General features: G+C 39.7%; 2 protein-coding genes and 1 pseudogene across 2 annotated transcripts in view; 1 reads left to right on the forward strand and 2 right to left on the reverse strand.

The window, feature by feature from the left end:
- Nucleotides 1–1,628: 1,628 nt before the first annotated feature.
- On the reverse strand, nucleotides 1,629–13,808 carry NDUFB1 (NADH:ubiquinone oxidoreductase subunit B1). Its single transcript, XM_044232329.1, has 5 exons — nucleotides 13,725–13,808; nucleotides 7,680–7,836; nucleotides 7,397–7,570; nucleotides 2,660–2,804; nucleotides 1,629–1,738 (listed from the first exon to the last, which is right to left on the reverse strand). Exons 1-5 carry the CDS (start codon nucleotides 13,806–13,808, stop codon nucleotides 1,702–1,704), a joined length of 597 nt encoding a protein of 198 aa, XP_044088264.1. The 3' UTR covers nucleotides 1,629–1,701.
- LOC122894842 lies at nucleotides 3,184–3,339 on the reverse strand (annotated as a pseudogene).
- The window catches only part of CPSF2 (cleavage and polyadenylation specific factor 2), a 29,258-nt gene continuing 19,758 nt past the window's right edge, over nucleotides 11,116–20,615 (forward strand). Inside the window, exons 1-6 of the mRNA XM_044231814.1 lie at nucleotides 11,116–11,173; nucleotides 16,097–16,271; nucleotides 17,324–17,483; nucleotides 17,560–17,665; nucleotides 18,660–18,789; nucleotides 20,462–20,577. Of these exons, the coding sequence (XP_044087749.1) occupies nucleotides 16,123–16,271; nucleotides 17,324–17,483; nucleotides 17,560–17,665; nucleotides 18,660–18,789; nucleotides 20,462–20,577 (661 nt within the window). The 5' untranslated portion in view covers nucleotides 11,116–11,173; nucleotides 16,097–16,122. The remainder of the gene's footprint in view (nucleotides 11,174–16,096; nucleotides 16,272–17,323; nucleotides 17,484–17,559; nucleotides 17,666–18,659; nucleotides 18,790–20,461; nucleotides 20,578–20,615) is intronic.

Here is a 20,615-nt window from a genome sequence, read left to right on the forward strand (position 1 = left end):
CTCCCCCTTGTAATTCTTACTTCTAACCCTTTCTAGACCATGTTCCTCCAGGCAACCACTAGTCAGCTTTGTTACTATAGTTTACAGTGTCAACATTATTTATATAAATGGAACCATAAAGAATGGACTTCCTGTCTGGCCTCTTTCATCCAGTATAATTAATTTGAAATTCCTCAATGTCATAGCAATAGACATTCCTTTTTCAATGCTGAGTAATATTCCTTTATAAGGAGTTAACAGTTTAGCTACTTGATGTACATTTGGGCTAGCTCTAATTTTTGGCAATTACAAATGAAGCTGCTATAAACATTCATGTAAGCCTTTGTGTGAACATACACATTCCTTTATCTTGGATGAATACCTCAGAGTGGGATGGCTGGGTCATACGGGAGGTGTTATTTTCATTTGAAACTGCTAAACTGATTCCCAAAGTGGTACAACTCCTGGCATCTACATTTTACATTCCTGACAGCACTGTGAGGTCCACTTACTCTGCACCCTTGCCAATACCAGGAATAGGATCAGTCTTTTGATTTTAACTATTCTAATAGGTGTGTGTTGGTATCTCATTGTGGCTTAAATTTGCATTTCCCTAATGACTATTGATGTTAGGAATCTTTTCATATGCTTTAGTTACCATCCTATCTTTTTTTGCGAAGTGTCTCTTAAAATCTTTTGCTCATGGGTACCTGGATGGCTCAGTTGGTTAACCTTAGGCTTAGGTCCCTGGGTCCTGGGATCAGGCCTGCCCCACATTGGGAGAGCAGGGAGCCTGCTTCTCTGTCTGCCACTGCCTCTGCTTGTGTTCTCTCTCTCAAATAAATAAATAAAATCTATTTAAAAAAAAACTCTTTTCCTCCTTTAAAAAAATTGGACTGGGTGCCCAGTTGGCTGAACACTTGACTCTTGAACTCAGGGTTGAGTTTGAGCCCCATGTTGGGTGTAGAGATTAAGTAAAGGAATAATTTTTAAAAACTGTGTTGTCTTTTTTTTTTTTTAAAGATTTATTTATTTATTTGACAGACAGATCACAAGTAGGCAGAGAGAGAGAGGGGAAGAAGCAGGCTCTCTGCTGAGCAGAGAGCCTGATGCAGGGCTCGATCCCAGGATCCTGAGATCATGACCTGAGCCAAAGGCAGAGGCTTTAACCCACTGAGCCACCCAGGTGCCCCAAACCTGGGCTGTCTTATTAAGCTATAAGTGTTCTTTACATATTCTAGATATAAGTTCTTTGCTGTATATTACATTTTGTAAGTATTTTCTCCCAGTTTATGGCTGCATTTTCATTTTCATAAGTGTCTTTTGAAGAGCAAAAAATTTCAAAACTAGTTCATGCTTTATACGTTGCATTTAAGAGATCTTTGCCAAACTGAAGGTCACTAAAATTTTCTGCTAGTATCATCCTTCTAAAGCACACAGTTCAAAAAAAAAAATTCTGAAAAATATCTGAGGAAAAACTGGCTATATGATTTAATAGTACTATGGTTTAAAATGAAAAGGAAATGAAACACTGACTGTAAATTTAATATCAATACCCTCAAATACTCAATAACGATTTATTTTTAAGCTAAGTGTGCCTACTACTTAAAACGTGGACTGCTATAGCAAAGAAAGACTTACACTTCAAATTAAATAATGAATGTGCTTTTATTTCTCTCCTAATTTTTAAAATGTGAACATTCTGTAATTTAGTCACAACCTTTACTTCCAGGTGACTTCTTCATTGGGTCTCAATTCCCTGTGTGGAAATTAAAAAGGAAGCAAAGGAAAAAGTATAAATTAAATTTTTATGGGGGGGTAAAGAGTCAGAGGATTAAGAATTCAATATTTTATATTCTATTAAATTGAACCATTAAAATTTTTATATAGACTCAACATACTCATTCTATTCTCTCATGATTTTAAACTTTTACCATCCCTTCAATTTCATTTTTCCACATTAAGGAACTGCAATTTCTTCGGCTGTATGAAAGCTATTATCCTCTCAATGAGTTCATTTGAGGTTTTCTAAACCTTTTCTAATTCACTTTCTCTTTCTTGAAATCCTTAACTGTAAACCTCCTCTTCACATCTACTGTGAATGTTGCTCAAGCCTCTGGTTCCTTGAGCTTCTTCCCACTTAGCTGCATACCCAGTGGCAGACATGTTAACTCACTCTGCTGCCAAAAGAGCCATCTCCAGAGACACAACGTGGTACCAGGAGCTGCCAGCTGCCTTCTGATCACTCAGCCACCACACCTAAAGCTCTCCAGCAGTATTGCTGGGAACATGGCACCAAGCCGCTATTAGTACCACAGATTTCAGCTACATTCTGGCTTAAGTAAGATAATATATGAAAGCCTTATTAAAGGCTTTCGTGAGCTGGTTTATAACATTGTTTCTAGATTCCAGGGCATCCTGAATGCCAAAAAAAAATTTTCAAACATTTGAAATAGCCTGTTCATAAACTGAAGACTTGTTGGCCACCCAAAGGTAATCATACAGTTTTGTAAAAGGATTCAACAGTAACTAATGCTACAAAATAATGTAACGTTAATATTACTTTGGGAGCGGGGGAGAGACAACTCACCCCTTTTATTTATTTTTGGCATATCTGATATTAAAAAATTATTTCCAAGAGCTCATTAATTGTCCATTTAAAAGAAGCGTAAAAACTAACCTTTTAAACAACAAACTCTTGTTCCGGAAGGCGGTCAGCGTTTCATCATTCCTTCGGTCTAGGTAACATCCAAAGACAAACCCCACAGGCACAAGTATATGTACCCAGTGGTCACGAACAATCTGAATTATATTCATCCTGAGTGCTAGGGGGAAAAAAATTATCAGAAATATAACTGCCTTTGTAATATCTTGAAAAACTGCACCTGAAATAGAAAGATAGCCCTGAATATAGGAGATCAATGTTAAAGCATAGTAAGCCTCTTCAAATTTGCTTGGGATCAGGATGTAGTATACAACTTAAAATCTACTTGATGACAATTATACAGGTGACAATGATTTGCATAAAAATTGTACTGCATTAAAAATCAATTTATTAACTTCTTTCCTAGCTCTACTAGTGAACTGATATGGTACAGTGCAGAGAAATGGAGAGTATAAAAAAATTCTACCTGCAAAAGTTGGATATTTGCACCCTCCTACAATTAATTTAAAACTTTTACACATGTGTAAAATATTTTTAGAATCTCTTACGATGCTAAAACAAATATAACTACACTATTATGCCTAAAAGCAGAATTCTTTAGTTAAGCTATCATTATTGAAAATGAATTTTTCAATTAGCAGTAATTGTGACTTAGATAAACCCCATTAGCTACAATACTCCTAGTGCACAAAGCTGAAAACTAATTTTTGAAAGGAAATGAAATTTTAAAAAACTTCACTCAATGACATCATGGTAGATCTCAGTATCAATTCAAAGATTTAACAAGTAATAAGGACAGAAGGGAATTTACTTTTATAGAATGACTAATAGGTACCAGAGCCATCATATCATCTTATATATAACATGAAATAACTATTATTATCCTCATTTTATAGACTAGAAAACAGCTTCACCTAAACAGGTATTAAATACAGAGCTGAAATTCAAGCTTAGGTTTGCTCCAAAGCTCTTTTTCTATTAGATCTCAATACCTCTCTAAAAGACCTCTTCTTGAATTAAAATTTATGGGACTTAGGGGCTTTTAAGTTCTAAGAGTTTCTAAAAGATCCAGGAGGAAGAACAGAACTAGAAGTCACCATATGGAAAATAAATTTGCCTTAATTAAAAAAAAGTTTCCACAAAAATTTGTACCTAAAGTTGAAATAAAAATACATCTGCCTAGGGGCGCCTGGGTGGCTCAGTGGGTTAAAGCTGCTGCCTTCAGCTCAGGTCATGATCCCAGGGGCCTGGGATCGAGCCCCGCGTCGGGCTCTCTGCTCCGTGGGAAGCCTGCTTCCTTCCCTCTCTATCTCTGCCTGCCTCTCTGCCTACTTGTGATTCCTCTCTCTCCGTCAAATAAATAAGATCTTTTAAAAAAAAAAAATACATCTGCCTATGCATGAATCTAAGACGAATTCATCATATACAATGGCTGAGAAGGTGTATGACAATATGGTGAAATACAGGCCTGCCAACAAAAGTGCTCAGCTCTCAACTAACTGTGCTAGGGTTAGGGAGACCGGATTCCTGCCTCTCCTAAGACACTGGTTCTCACACTTAAACATTCCAAATCTGTATTTCTCAAACTTCATCACTATCTAAAGACACGGGGTGGAAAATGGCCATAAAGGTAAAAGTTGCACCATTACTCCATACTCTACTTGATAAAGCGTATTACACACAGCAGGAAAATTATGTAAAGTTAACAAGTTATTTAAAATATATAACTTACAGTTTAGTCATTAAAGTTTTAGTCTACCTCCTACAGCTGGAATTTTCAAACCTAACTGCACATCAAAAGCATCTGGGGAGCCTTTATCAAAATAAGGACTTTTGGGGTGGGGGAGACTGGGTGGCTCAGTCAGTTGAGCATTGGGCTCTTGGTTTCAGCTCCGGTCGTGATCTCATGTGTTGCGGGATTGGGCCCCAGATAGGGCTCCCCACTCAGCAGGCAGTCTTTATCAAGATTCTCTCCCTCTGCCACCACATGCCCAACCCCCTCATGTGATGGAGTGCTCTAATAAATAAATCTTTAAAACAAACAAAATAGGTACTTTTGGTCCTCCTTCCTTGTGGGGCTGGAAAAGTCTAGTTGAAAGAATTTGTTATCTGATTTGATGCAAACAGTTCTTGGGCAAACTTATTTCCTAGAAGATGGTGGCTCTCTCAGCTCTATGCCTTAAGTAACGTTATTTGCATTTAGATACTGAAGCTCTCTTCCTGAATGTGACCAAGTGCCCGCCAGATTAGCCACTTACTTGTTGAACAAATTTGAGCCAGTCAAGGATAAGAATAACAAAACATGCCTTAATCAGCTAATATAACTTTGAAAGCACAAAATTGCAAAATACTAGACAGTATTGGTCTCTGTAGAACTCAAGTGGTCATGTATTCGGTCACCTCTCCTCATAGATTCCTCAAATTTCTTTACAGGGGTGTTTTGGGGGTCAAGCCTACCCCTCAGCACAGGTGAGTCAGATACTATATGTACTTTAACCAACAACAAAAGTGCTTGTTGACTTAGCCCAAGACACTTCTAAATAAGCCCATGGCCACCTGTGGGTTATAAGCCATTATTGTTGTTGGCATTCTTCCAACAGGGCAAGTAGCTACTTTTCTCTGGCTCTACTCTGAGAATCTAGGAGGGGAGACAAACCCCGGAGACTGGCTGCACATAAGCTCTTATATACACTCTACAGGTCAAGACTGATAAAAGGATTCCGTGTATTCAAAATCCAGAGTTGGGTTCAGCCACCATGATTCCATCGCTAACAGGTAAATGACAAATCTTAGTCCCAGGGACATTTCATATTACACTTGTATAATCTATTTAATGGACTTTGGGAGCCGTGGCATTTAACATAATTTGTCCTCTGTATTTCACTGAGTGAATGACTAGGGAGGACAAAGATCTATGGACCGAAGAAGTGAGCTAGAATGATTTCTTGGAGAATGGATAGGAGGGAGAGTATAGACAGGCTCTGGTCATGAGCCCAAGACCGTAGGGGACTTTATCTGTTAGGCAAAGATTAGTGAGCTCCTCGGACAAGCTACAATGGAACAAGCCCTGAAGAGCGGATGAACAGTGACATCCACATGGGTGCCCATGAGGCCACTGTACATATTAGTGTTTTTTTTTTTGAGGGGGCAGGGAGCAAAGGGGGAGAGACTGAGTCTTAAGCAGGCTCCATGCTCAGCAAACATGGGGCACCAGCGTATGCCCCTGAGATCATGACCTGACCCATAATCAAGAGTCAGATGCTTAATCAACTGGGCCACCTAGGTGCTCCAGCAGAGTGTCTGCTTTATAAGACTCATAAAAAATCCTTTTAATCACAACTGGGACTTGCTATGGTATTCCTAATTAAAACTAATTAGTTTCTGTCTTATGGACTCAAGGAATCACAGAACTGATCACCCATCCTTTGTTACCAATGTTTAAAATGTTTTGCCGTAGCTCTACAAAGAGCTCTTATAGCACTGTCAGGTACAGTTCTTACTGCTTTTCATAATCGCTAACTCGTGTAATCTTCACAATTCTATACCATGTACTCACTAATGTCCCCAATTTAGTAGGCATATTTTTTTCAGATGAGGAAATGGGACTTGCCTAAAGTCACAGATGCAGTAAGTAGCACTGCCAGTATTAACACTCAGGCAGTCTGGCTTCTTGGTTCAAGCTATTTGTGTTTTATTGATTGCTAGGGTAACTACAGAGGTGAACATTTAGACTGACCTCACTCAGTGTTATCTTATTTTTCCTAACATTACTTTTTTTTTTTTTTTTAAGATTTTATCCATTTATTTGACAGAGAGAAATCACAAGTAGACAGAGAGGCAGGCAGAGGGTGGAGGGAGAAGCAGGCTCCCTACTGAGCAGAGAGCCCGATGTGGGGCTCGATCCCACCACCCTGAGACCATGACCTGAGCGGAAGGCAGAGGCTTAACCCACTGAGCCACCCAGGCGCCCCCTAACATTACTTTTATTTCAACCAATTTTTCCCGCCTAAAAAAAAGGAAGAATTAAAGAAAAAAAGTAAAATGTATCTGGAGTGTATTTTTATAAGTCAATTCATGTTGTAAAACGTAGATGAACAGATATTTCAAAAATTAAGTCCTAATCTCTAATTGGTCCCCACAGCATTTTAGATCGACTTTTTTTTTTTTTTTTTAAACAATACATACAATCTATGAAAAGCAATGCTGGATGCACAGAGAAACTGAACTTGAGGTCTGGAACCGTGTCTTATTAACCTAATACAAATTAAACATTGTGTTTTTAAAAAGTGATTTTTGTGTGTGGAATGGTCGGCTCAAGAAGGCGTGCGATTTGGAAGAGACTGGGGTTGGTTTTCAATCCTGAGCAACCAGGAGAGACAGAACGCTGAAAACTTGGACCCATCTGTGATGCTCGCGCCTTCCCTCCAGCCTAAGGACGTGATCCCGGCCTGTCTTCTCTTCCGACCGGGCAGGGACGGTCACCTGATGATCCCTAAAGGACGTTTTCCAATAACGACAACCTCCCACTCCCCTTCCCAAAAGCCGTCAGGTGCGAAACAGGAGCCCAGCTGTCTACCGGAAGATAAGCCCTATTTCCCTTTCCCATCTCCACCGCTCGCAAGCCCCGGGGGGAATCTCCAGACCACTCCTCGCCTAAACACACCGCCGCCGAGGGCTTCCCTAGAGGTGGACCCTCCCCGTCACACCACGGGGACCCGCAGCGCCTCGGGCCATCCTGGACCCCGGACCCACCTGCGCCCTTGGTGCCCAAAACGACCCCACAACCAAGGGCAGCGACGAACTCAGCCACCGGCGCCGGCGGAAGCTGCGGCCTTGGGACCTGCCATTCGCCACGCTGGGTCAAAGAGAGGGGTGGCGCTGGGAAACTGTACCTCTTCTCCCTTGGGATGTTGGGATCTTCTCGTACTTATTTTAGCTTTTAAGCATTATAAATTATTTTCAAATAAGACTTCGGCGCAAGGTGACGAGACTTGTTGTCGTAAAAGCCATCTCCTTTCCACAGCTCCGTCCTCACCACCCCCGGAACATGGTATCGCCCTGGGCCTTACCCGCCTCAGAGGCTCGCCTCCAGTTTCAAAATGGCGGCCGCCATCCGGGGGCTTCTGCTGGCTGGTCGTCACGGGTGGTGTTGAGCGAGTATCAGCTTGTCTCGCTCTTGAACCTGGATTCGACTAGGGGTTGGGAAGGGCAGTGGACGGCGTTGGGGGAGGACTGACGAGGCAAGTGGGGGCGGAGGGAAGGAGTGAGACTTTGGATGGGGGAGGGGGCGTCCTCGGCCCTCAGGGAGACCCTGGCTCCACCTTGTCCGGGTCTGCGCTGGGGACTTGGCTCCCGGGTTTTCGGTGGCGACTGTCCTGGCCCGGCGTGGCAGAAGTGCTTATCGAGGGAAAGAAGTGATTTCACCGTGGGTCTGAAGCCCCCGGTCTTTGTGCCAACTCGCACGATTCACTCGTGTGTTCTCCTTCCCTCTTTTTCGCTGTTTCCCGGCTGGATGAGTTAATCCGGCGCCAGCTTTGGCGCCTTTGGCCCTCGTGGTTGCCGTGTTTTTAGCCTCCTCGCTAGGAGTCTTGCGTGGTCTCGGGTTCAGAGACCACGAGGCTGCTAAGCACTGGGCACAAAGTAGGCGTTCTTTTTTAGTTAGTCGATTCCAGGGACCTTTTAAGATGGTTACTGTGTTTTATTAAAATGGTCTCGGCCTTCTCCTCCCGCTCCCCCAGCTCCCCAGCTCAGCCCCCCAGCCCCTCTTTGCCCTCGAGCCCTTCCATCTCTGTTTTATTTGCTCTTAAGTAAGCAGGAGGTCAGACTAGCCTTAACCCCGTCGAGTCCGGCCTCCTGTCACCAGCCGAACATGAATTATCAATTGGCCATTCCCTAATTTTTTATCTTATAACCCCTGAGATATATATATATATATATATATATATATATATATATTTTTTTTTTTTTTTTTTTTTTTTTAGGAAGCCAGTTTTTTTCCCGAACTGACCAGGAAGAGACTTTTTGGACCCCGTGAGCTTGGGGGCCAATCCAGATTCCTTCGTTTTCCCTTGGATTTTTGCCTAGTTCCCTTTAGCTGTCTCCAACATGCAAGGTCATCATTTCTCTCGCAAGTAACTGAGAGATAATTGAGATGAAGTAGTATCCGTCAGGAAGGAATTGATGATCGTTGGGGTTCATTCTTTAAGCACACATGTATGTCGCTTTGAGTGCTGTGCTTGAATTTGGCAATACAAAGATAATCGCTTTTGCTCTTTGCGTATACATTCAGCATCCATTCAACAAATATTCTTGGTTCCCCTTTTGTGCGAGGTGAAAAAAAATAACCTCCTGAGACTGCGAAAACTTCCTAAAGGGGAACTATTTCAGCTGGGTCTTGAAGGGTCAGAAGGAATTTACAAGGCTCAGGAGAGGGTCATTCCTGGATCTAGAGACTTGGGTAGTCTTGGCATACTGAGAGTGGGAGGATAAACGTCCTTGAGCATGCAGTGCAAGGGTGGTTGGTGAAGGAAGAGGGAGATTGAAAGCAGCTTGTGAAGGACCTTGATTTCCAGCTAAGGAGTTCAGATTTCATTTGTTAGAAAGTGCATACTTTGCACAAGGAAAGGGCATGAGTATATTTGGATTTTTTAGGGTGGTCTCTGACAGCTGTATGGAGGATCATACATAACAGGAAAACTAGGTAAGAGGAAATTGTCACTGAGGTAGGGTAATGATTGCCTCAGTTGCAATAGGATAGTGAAGGGTGTGAGAGAGACCTTTCTGAAATGTCAAATAGGATTCAATGGGTGGCAGCAGTTTGGTGGATGGAGGGTGACTCCAGGGTTTTTGGTCCAGAAGACTAAATGGTTGGTGATTCCATTAAAATCAAGCCCAAGATATGTACATAAAAATAGGGTGGTGCCAACCTGCACCTTAAGGAGTGGCCGAGCACAGTGAAGTATGGTACAAAGCATTGATTTTGAAGTCTAGATTTGTGCTGTTACAGTAGCCACTAGCTGCATGTAGCTTTGAGCCCTTGAAATTGTGGTTAGATTGAATTGGGATGTGCTGTAAATATAAATGCACACTGGATTTCAAAGACTTGGTATGAAAAGGTAAAATATCTCAATAATTAATAGGTTGCATAGGAAAATTATTTTGAATAAGTTGGGCTCAATAAGGTATATTAAAATTAACTTCACCTGCCAAACTTCTCAGTGTGGCTATGAAAAAAAGTTTTAATTACGTTTGTGGCTTGCGTTGTATTTTTGTTGGGCAGAGCCAATGTAGTCTAGGAATTCATGCGGAGGTGCAATTTGAGCTGGGCCTTGAGACGGCGGTGATCAGGGATGTCAGCAGCTTGCTGGTGCCCCCATTGCTAGTTAAGGCATTCAGGTTTTTGTTTTTTCAAGCAGTGAGAAGCTTTCAGAGGTTTCTGAGCAAGGGTTAATATGTGGAGAGGTGTTTCAGTAGATTAGTCTGATCGTCATGTTTAGGTTGAGACGAAGAAAGCCTGGAGGGAGAGAAACAGAAACCCAAATATAAGGTGATGAGGTTTAAGGTACTGGTGATGGGAAGGGAAAGGGGGTGATACACAGGTGAGGCATTGTGAGGGGAAAAGAATCAGGAGTTGGTAACAGACTACTCAAGAAGTAGCCTTGGTTAGATGAGGACTAATGAATTCATGTCAGAGAATTATAAAGTACATTTGAGGCTAAAGGAATTTAGTCTCAAAATAGAAACAGCAAAGTTGGAAGGAGGAAGTGGTCTGCTAAATAGTCTTCCTTTTTATCTTCTTGCTTTCTGTATCTTACCTAATCAATCATACCCACCAGGTAATTTTCCTGAAATACGGAATTTCCTGTATTGTGTCATCTTACTTCATAGTAGATCGTAAAATGTTTCTCTCTTGATTGAAGAGCTAGGTCTCGAGTCCAAGACCTTCCATTATCTGGCCCTTTTCTATTCATTAGGGCTTTTCTTTCATTTTTTGCTTACATGAAAGTGTGCCCAGCTGGTTTTTCCACTAAAACTCTGTCAGTTCTTATGTGCCTTTGATCATGTTATTCCCCTGTTTTCAATACCTTTTCTTTTTGTCTCTCCTCGGGTTCTCCTAATCCTTAGCAAGTAATTTAAGATCCCACCTCTTTTATGATTCTTAATAATATAAGCTAATGTCGGTTTTTAAAATCTTATTTCCTAAACTGCATATTTTAGCTTGTGATTATGACCAATTTGGTACATTATTATTTTTGTCTTTTATTATCCTTTTATTATCTCTGTTTTATGTAAGCTTTAGCTTCCTAAAATTGTAACAAGTTTCTTTTTTAAAAAAGGACCGTTTATTATACTGCTTGCTGTCGCTCATGGTGTTCATCTTAGGGCAAGACATAGAAGTTAAACACCATAAGTAAAAACAGAAGTAAATCTGTTATACCATATTCATCAGACTCTCTTTATTTTTTAGATTTATAAAGAACTCTTCCCTTGAATTCATGGTGTCTCACCCTATGTACAACTGAGATATCAGTAAGTAATGATGAGCAATTGTATTAAAAATATCTTTTCACCTGTTGAAATCTGGGTCTGTGTGCAGAGCTTTAACATGAACTAATTTACTTCTGTCTGCAAGATCTTTTGTATTTTCACTTCATAATCTAAAGAAAGTGGAAGTTAAAGTGGATTTGAGTAAAAAAGGGTTTCTCTTAGACCATTAATATAATTGTTGCACAGGAGGCTTTTTGGCAGGGAAAATTTTCTTTAGATCCTTTCCAAAGGATTCTTTCCATTAATATCTTTGTATTTCTTCTACCTTATGAATAGGAACATGCTAAGCCAATATATTTTTAATTTTAACTTACTTATTTCATCAGTTCTTTACTGAACAACTGCTGTGTGTTCAAAACATGTGTTAATATAGTAAGGATACAAACATGGGTCAAACCTGGCTTGCATCCAAGAGACCTCTCCCAAGCAAGGAGAAGTGCATATAAATGGGTAACTGGTGCAGTAGGGGCACTAAGCTCATTTGATATTAACCATGCTTCATTCATTTAATAAGCTTTTATTGACCCCCCCCCACTATGTGTTAGACACTATAGAGGCATTGGAGGGTAACTGTACCCAAAATAGATAAGGTCTATTTTTACATGGAGTCCATAATCTACTGCTGGGGTGAGCAGGAGAGATGGGGGTGGGCAAAGCAAGGAAATAAAGAGCAGGGAATAGCAAGCAGTAAGTCTTTTGAGGGAAGCGGAGTAATGTTACAGGATGTAACAGGTAGGCAAGGACGTTAGGGTTGTTAGAAAACCATCTCAGAATAAATTTGAGGCAGGGAAATTATACAAACTAGTTAGAGATCTTCGTGACAGTGGAGATAGAAGGAAACTTGAGAAATCACATGGAGGTAAAAATGCAGCACTTCCAGAGAGACTGGATGTGGGATACAAAGGAAAGGCAGGACTCAAGGATGATGCCGTCAGAGGTCAGACGATAATTTATAGCTGTGGAACTGATGAGATTACCTGGAAAGAAAAAAAAAAAAAGTCCTACTGAAGAGCCCTGCTGTGTTTAGAGGTTGAAGAAAGAAAGTAACTAGCAAAGGAGATGGGCGAGTGACCTAAGTTAGATACAAGGAAAACCAGTAGAGGGTTGACACGGAGGCAGAGTGAGGAGAACATTTCAAGGAGACTGTACACTTACTTTCGCTGAATGCTGCTCTGATTTCTGCCAGTTGTGGCCAGAGAAGTAAATGCCCAGTGGCTTAAATTACATAGAGGTTGGTCAGTGACCTTGATGAAAGCACTTCTGATGGGTTGGTGGAGAAAAATGCCAGCTTTGGGAGGTGAGAGAGTGGAGACACATTTGTGGACAAATATTCTGAGAACCTTTGCTGTGAAAGGGGAGCATATAAATGATGAAGTACTTGCCTGGGATTGTAGGATTAAGAGAGGGTTCTTTTAAATTGGGAAATTCTAGAGGATCTGCGTCTGCTAATAGGAGTGGTACATCAGTGATACATGGATAATGCAGGGAAAAGAAGAGGTGACTGAAGAGGTTCAGTCCTCTAGAAGACAAAAAATTAGAATGGGATCCAGAGTACTCATGGGGATTGGCCTTAGATGAGAGCAAGGCTATCGATTCCATGTAATTGGAGACACAACAATGTTCATGAAGATGCATTAATAGAGTTGGTATTGGAAAATGGGTTATTTCTAAAGGCTTAGTTTTCTAGTTGAAGAATGAGGCGAGGTTATCAGTTGAGAGTCGGGTGGAGGGAGTGGAACATGATGCTTGAGCAGAGGAGGCAGTGTAAAATCACAGACTCAGAAATAGTCAACCTACTACAAAAACTCAGATTGATAGGTAGTGCTTAGTGCCTGTTTGATACATATATAAATATATTTTTTCCATTTGAGATTTTTGACCATGAATTTAAAGAGCAAATAGCACAGCCTTGGGATTCTTTTCCTCTGGCAACATTCAGTTTCTGGAATAGGCAAAGTGAAGGATTGGAATCCGTCAGAGTTGGAGTTCTGCCAGGCTGCTACAAGGAAGGACCAGAGCAGCCAGATGCCTGATAGTGTTTTCAAGATACTTGTGATGGATTGTGGATCAGCAGGAAGGATGTGAATGGAGACAGGAGAGGGTGAAAGAGTGGGGGGTGAGTTAGAGATCCGGTGAGGCCGAAGGATTTTCACAGTGGGATTACTGAGTAAGCAGGGCAAGAATGACAGCATGAGACACCGGAAGGTGAATGTTTGGAAATGGTGCAGCTCAGGTGTGATGAGGTCAGGGGTTGAAGTGAGACGAGGTTACTGGAATTGAGAAAGTTGGGGGATTGGAGTCAATGTTGAGTTACTGAGGAAGACTGAGTTGGGAACTAAAGTCCTCAGTGAATGAGGTCCAATTAACCCACGTCAGCAGTGAGGAGGAAAGCAGGAAGGCTCCTGGTGAACTAGCTGGGAGGGCCCGAAGTATATGGCGGAGGAAGGAGACGATCTGCTTTGGGAGCTTCAGTGAGGAACAAGGAGCATGAACGTCCTGCTTTGGAGGCACAGGGGGTGTACAAGGAAAAAACCCTGGGGAACACTGCAGGAGAAACAGTTTCGGTGAAGAGAACCTTCAGGGGAGAGGTGCAGTTACAGGTGAGGGTGAGCGGCATCGTTCCAGAGGGCCTCCTAGAAGGACTTGGGAGGGATAGAAAGTAGAGGAGTGGATCCGACTGGTAGCCGTGCACGTCAGTGATAATGGACAATCTAGAAGTCTTGGGTTTTCATCTGTGACTGGGAAGAAGAAGAATGGGAGATGTGGTGGGATTGGTCTTCTGACACCCTGTCATGAAAGGTGACAGTTTACCTGAGTTTATTGATAGGCCCTTCGGTAGCTGGTACGAGATCATCAGGTGTGCTTGATATTTCCTTCTTGAATAGGCTAATTTACTTCAAGGAGCACAGATCTGAAATATTGCTGTGGAGTTAGTTGTACTTTGCTAATGAATGTTCTTGTAACATCTGCTTAATAGCACACAATTCTAGGTCTTAAATCCCAATAATTGGTCACGTTGTATCTCCTTGAACTATATACAATAGGCATCCCAACATAAATTCCATCAGATATATGTTGAATACCATCTGTGTGTCAAGTTTTCTTTTTAGGAATTGCAAACATGAGATTCTTCCTGTTTTTTTAGTTGCTTACTTTCCAGTGCAAGCATTTTTAACATTCAACGCCTGAAAAGTATGTGGGTTTCTATGTGTATGTGCACCTTGTTTGTTTTTGGATGACTGAGGGAAGAAGGAATAGTCCATAGCTTTTTATCAGACTCTCAAGGGGGTCTATTTATTTAAGGACCAGTGGTCTAATAGGAGAGAGAGACATGAAAGCTAATCATTGTAATGCAATGAAACCATTGCCATCACAGAGAAAAATAAAGGAAGCACAAATTCACCTTGAAGAACGAGTTCATTAATTCATTATGTAGTTATTTATTGAGGAACTTGGTAGTCTCCATTCTAGGTAATTTACACATTATTTGAAATCTTCCAGCATCCTTTTTATGTGTATTATTATTAATGATTGATTTATTTTTAAAGATTTTATTTATTTGAGAGAGAGAGACAGAGGTAGAGAGAAAGAGAAAGCATGAGCAGGGAAAAGGGAGAAGCTGGCTCCCCACTGAGTAGGGAGCCCCACCCAGGGCTAGATCCTAGACTCTGGGATCATGACCTGGGCTGAAGGCAGACATTTAACCAGCTGAGCCACCCCGGTGCCCCATAAGATTAATTGATTTATTTTAGTGACAGAGAAAGCATGCTCTTCGGGGTGGGGAGGATGGAGAGCTGAGCATGGAGCCCCATGCAGGGCTCTAACTCATGACCCTGAGATCCTTATCGGAGCTGAAACCAAGAGTCTGATGCATAACCAACTGTGCCAAGGCGGCCCCCCCCTTTTTTTTAAAAGATTTTATCCATTTATTTGACAGAGATCACAAGTAGGTGGAGAGGCAGGCAGAGAGTGGGGGAAGCAGGCTCCCCACTGAGCAGAGAGCCCAATGTGGGGCTCGATCCCAGGACCCTGAGATTATGACCTGAGCCAAAGCCAGAGGCTTAACCCGATGCTCCACCCAGGCACCCCTTTTTATATGTGTTACTAATACTCATGTTTACAGGTGAGGGTACATAAAGTGAGGAAAGGTTAATTAATTGCTTAGAACCACCTGGTAGTAGTTTCAAATCCGAAACTGATTGTAAAGTCTACCACTTTTCATTAAGCTACATTGGGAAGCCACTGAAGGGATCATTGTAAACAAGATTATGTAAGATCATGTTTGTACTTTCAAACTTAGCAGTGATAGAAATAGGTCTTTAAAGTGTTTGCTTTCTGGGGTGCCTGGGTGGCTCAGTCGGTTGAGTGTCTGCCTTTCAATTCAGGTCGTGTGTCCCGTGTCCTGGGATCAAGCCCTGCATCTGCTCCTTGTTCAGCGTGGAGTCTGCTTCTCCCTTTGCCCCTACTCCTACTCGTGCTTGCTCGCTCTCTCTTTGTCTCTCAAATAAATAAAATCTTAAAAAAAAAAAAAAAAGGCATTTGCTTTGTATGTTTATGGAATTTCCACCCACTTAGAAACCTGTTATGGGGCACCTGGGTGGCTCAGTGGGTTAAAGCCTCTGCCTTCGGCTCAGGTCATAGTCTCAGGGTCCTGGGTTTGAGCCCCGCATCAGTCTCTCTGCTCAGGGGGGAGCCTGCTTCCCCCTCTCTCTCTGCCTGCCTCTCTGCCTACTTGTGATCTCTGTCTGTCAAATAAATAATATAATCTTAAACAAAAATGGTAGACTTGATGTCTAAGCCATTCCATGTTTAAAAAAAAAAAACACCTGTTATAATCTTGATTTGTACCTTATGTTTGGAAGACTATGATGTATGTTTAATTATATTTTTATTTCTTTTGAAAAGACTTTCTGGATTGTTATTGGACCAAAATGACATCTATTATCAAATTAACTACCCTCTCTGGGGTTCAAGAAGAGTCTGCTCTTTGCTATCTTCTGCAAGTTGATGAGTTTAGATTTCTGTTGGACTGTGGCTGGGATGAGCATTTTTCTATGGATATTATAGATTCCCTGAGGAAGTAAGTTACTTTTCATATATCTAGACTTTTATTAAATCAGCTTCTCTTTTCTACACTGTAATACCATTTTGTGTTACACAGTGTTTGCTTTCCTTCCTCTATTTTAATTCATAGTAAAAGGCTGAGTTTTACTTTCTCCAAAGATCCAAGTAGTGACTCTTTCCATTTGTAAAGTTTTGATTGCATTATGAGCAATGTTTATTGAAATTCAGTAAAATGTTAAGTGTTACTCGGCTAATTAATCTCAGTAGAGACTTTGCACCTAATTTGAGAGAAGAATAAGTTTATAAGAATTTGAGGAGAGGATAAACCTTCCACATGGAGGGTCTGCCAGCAGATCACATTAGCTTACTTTCTATGTCTTTTGATCCTCCATACTGAGCTTTGGTGCCCAGAATAATGACCATGAGATACAAAAGGATACTAATCCATCAAAAAAAGAATTCGGTTACGCTGTAGTATTGTACTAATTATGGAAGGAAAGATAACTTAAATATTTAAAAACCTAGAACTTGTAGCAAAATATTTTTTTTTCTAATTTCTTCTCTCAGTGAGACCACATGTTTTATTAATTAAGGTTTCACTATCGTGAATATGCTCTCTGTTGCCATGCTGAAAAGCAGAGGTAAAAATTCATAATAAAAATGTGGCCATTTAAATATCCTCTCCCTCTCTGAAACAAATAATACATTCTATGTTAATAAAATGTAAAATAAAAACAAATAAATATCTTCTCCCTAACCATTTCTGAAATTTTAAGTTGAGTTCTTGGATTTTAATAAATGGTATATGAAGTAGTCATTCAAAATCAGCTTATGTGTGGTATTGACTGATTCTCTTTTCTTTTTCCTTCCCTTTTTTTAATGTGTATAGACATCATCTATTTTGTGGAACACACCATAGTTTTGATATCTATGCAGGACGGGGTAGTAATAATTGATATTGATGGGTATCATAATTTCAGCCCCTTTGCTCTTTTACCCCAACCTAGTCTTTACTCTTAAAAACAAGATTGGAGAAATTGAGAAGGCCTTTTGATCATGTTTTCCTAGGCATGTTCACCAAATTGATGCAGTACTTTTGTCCCACCCCGATCCTCTTCATCTCGGTGCCCTCCCCTATGCAGTCGGGAAGCTGGGTCTGAACTGTGCCATCTATGCAACCATTCCCGTTTATAAAATGGGACAGATGTTCATGTATGATCTTTACCAGGTAACTCACGCAGTTAAAAAATGCTTTTTACACTCCTGCAGTGACCATGTTTAACCTCTTGTTTGTGTTCTTTTAGTCTCGACACAATACGGAAGACTTTACCCTCTTTACGTTAGATGATGTGGATGCAGCCTTTGATAAAATACAGCAGTTAAAATTCTCTCAGATTGTGAATTTGAAAGGTAAAAAATGTTTCCATTAGTAAGTAATTGGACTAATGGGGTTTAACTGACTTTGAAAAGTACAAGGGGAATTTGTAGTAAAAATCATAGGCCCTATGGTCTGAAAAAGAAGAGATTAGCATGTTCAGATGTGGAACTCTGAACTTCTCCCAAGTCATTTGGATTTTAAAATATTTCAGACTAAATACTAACACAATGTTAATAGCTCAAGCCTTTTGACATGTAACTTGGGAAAGACTTTAGTGTTTACTGTGTATGATGCGGAAAGGTAACATGACCAGGTCCTCCTGGGAGTTCACAGTTAAGTTGAGGGGCTCAGATGACTAAATGTAGTGATCAGAGTCTTGAAGGAAGTGCAGTGCTCTGGCAGCATAGTAGAAGATAATGGAATTCTAGAATTGGATATTAAGAAGTTTATTATTTAATTAGGTCAGGAAGTTGTCTGTTAAGTATAGATTTCTCATCTGTGGAGGGAGATGTATTAAATATGAAACCTTGCTTTGAAATTGAGAAAATGGTGCCACAGTGGACTCTGATGATTTAGCCAAGAAATACCAGCATCAGAACAGTTTGACTTGTACTTAATTTTTCTATAGGATAAATTGTTTACCATGAAATTTGAATTGTTACTTTGTCAGTTGAGAGGTTTGTAAAAATGGAAACATTTGATGATTGTGTATGTGAATAAATATTCACATTTATTTGTTCATACTAAGTAATTTAATGGGGTACTGGGTCCAGTCTCTTTGTAATATTTCAGTTTATGAACACAGGTATGTCTCCAAGAACTCATAACAAAACAAGAGTGTCTGTAGGGAGGGAAAGGAATAGCTGGGTGGCAGAAGAGTGAGATTTGCATTTTCACTGTTTGCCTTTTTACTTTGGGATTTTGTATCATTGCGTATATTAGCTATTAAAAATAGTTTACAAGTAGATAAGCTTTCTTTATGCTTGTAAAAGAAATCTGAGTATTGTCACTATCTTATTGACACAGGTAAAGGACATGGCTTGTCTATCACACCTCTGCCAGCTGGTCATATGATAGGTGGAACAATATGGAAAATAGTCAAAGATGGAGAAGAAGAAATTGTCTACGCAGTTGACTTTAACCACAAGAGGGAGATGTAGGTATATCAAGACAAAAGCTAATGGAAATGCAGTTGATATTGTTTCATTCTTTGGAGGGAAAATTAAACTAAAAAGTTCTTTTCTTTTTAGCCAGAACTCTAGAACTACTTAAAAGTCTCAAATAGTGAATTTTTTTGCATTGTAAGGGGAAACTCTGATATAAGAAATAATGTATTTTACAAATTGGCATGTAAGTATCCACTATATAAAGCAGATACCATTCTGGAGATGTTGTAAAGGAGATGAATTTTTGTACATAGGATTATATTTTATATGCTACTTGACCTACTATTTAAAGGAACTTTGTGGGTTGTTTTTTTTTTTGTTGTTGTTGTTTTTGGTAAAGTTAGTGATTATGATATAACTATATTTAAAGTCAGACTCCTTTTAAAAGGGGACACAGTAGTTGTAATTTTAAATACTTCATTTTGTACTCACAGCATTACTATAAAATTGTTTTGGTGTTTAGTTTCATAGAGGCTTCTTTTGTAATTTCTGTACATTAAGTTCGTAGTTGTTTTATATGAGATTACAGTAGCCTCAAGATCTTTTGTATCTTATATTTAGAAATATATAAGACTAATAAGTTTTAGGCTCTTGTAATCATAGGATAATGAGGAGCATCGTATGGGTATTTGAATAAATGGTATTTAAACATTTTGGGAAAAAGTCAGTTTGTGGGTTTTTTTGTTTTTTTTTTTACCACATAACAAATAAATTTCAGATGGATTGGAGTTAAATAGAAAATGAAACAATACAGGTGAGTCTAATCTTTAATATGAAAAAGGGTTTTCTGAGTATAAAGGCAGTGGACCAAAGTTACAAAGGAAAACTTTGATAGATTTGATTATATACAGATTTAAAACATCTGAAACAATAAACTAAAGAACAATAAAGTAGGGAGATTATCTGTAGCATTTTGCCTAAAGGCTTATATGTATAAGACTAGGTTTTAACCAATTAAAAAGATGCCAGTTATAAAATGGACAAAAGTTATGAAAATCAAAAAATTTAAACCATAATTCTTTTTAAAATTAAATATCATTAAAATGATTTTTAAATGGTAGTATTCTTCTAGGAGATATTTAACAAATTGCTCATTCCTTCTGGAAAAGAGAGAGCTTTCTGATAAATCTTTCTGGAAAGCCATTTAGCAAATTGTATATTGTAGTAAATTCTAGGAATGTGTCCTAAAGAAACAGTCAGAAATGCAATTGAAGCTTCTTGCAAAAACGCTCTTTGAGATTATTTATAATGATGAGAAAAAGTAACCTAGGCAGAGGTTTTTACAATTGTTAAAAAATAGGTTTAGAAACCAGTTTTAGTATCATGGGAGAAAACCAGGGTGTAGAACTGAGTATAGAGACATATATATGAGATACCAGTTTTGTAAAATATATTCACGTATATATGCCTAGAAAAGTGTATTTGTGTGCTTAGAAGGATATATACCAAAATACATCGATTTCTCTGAGTGGTAGTACTCTGGAAGATCTTAATTTTCCTTTTTTTTTAAAAATGTATCAGATTTCTTATTAATGAGCACGTGTCCTTTTATAGTTAGGGAAGGAAAAATCTTATAAAAGAAAGTTGCTTATGTTTTTGGGTGAGATAAGCAGTTGCTTATTTGAAATGATATAATCTTCTTCTTCTTCAACTTTATTATAGTCATTTAAATGGATGTTCCTTGGAAATGCTAAGCAGACCCTCCCTGCTTATCACAGATTCCTTTAACGCCACGTATGTGCAGCCGAGGAGAAAACAGAGAGATGAGCAACTTCTGAGTACGTATTACATAGTAATGTCCTCCGTGGAGGAACAT

This window comes from Neovison vison, chromosome 13 (assembly GCF_020171115.1).
Source record: "Neovison vison isolate M4711 chromosome 13, ASM_NN_V1, whole genome shotgun sequence".
Lineage (NCBI taxonomy): Eukaryota > Metazoa > Chordata > Mammalia > Carnivora > Mustelidae > Neogale > Neogale vison.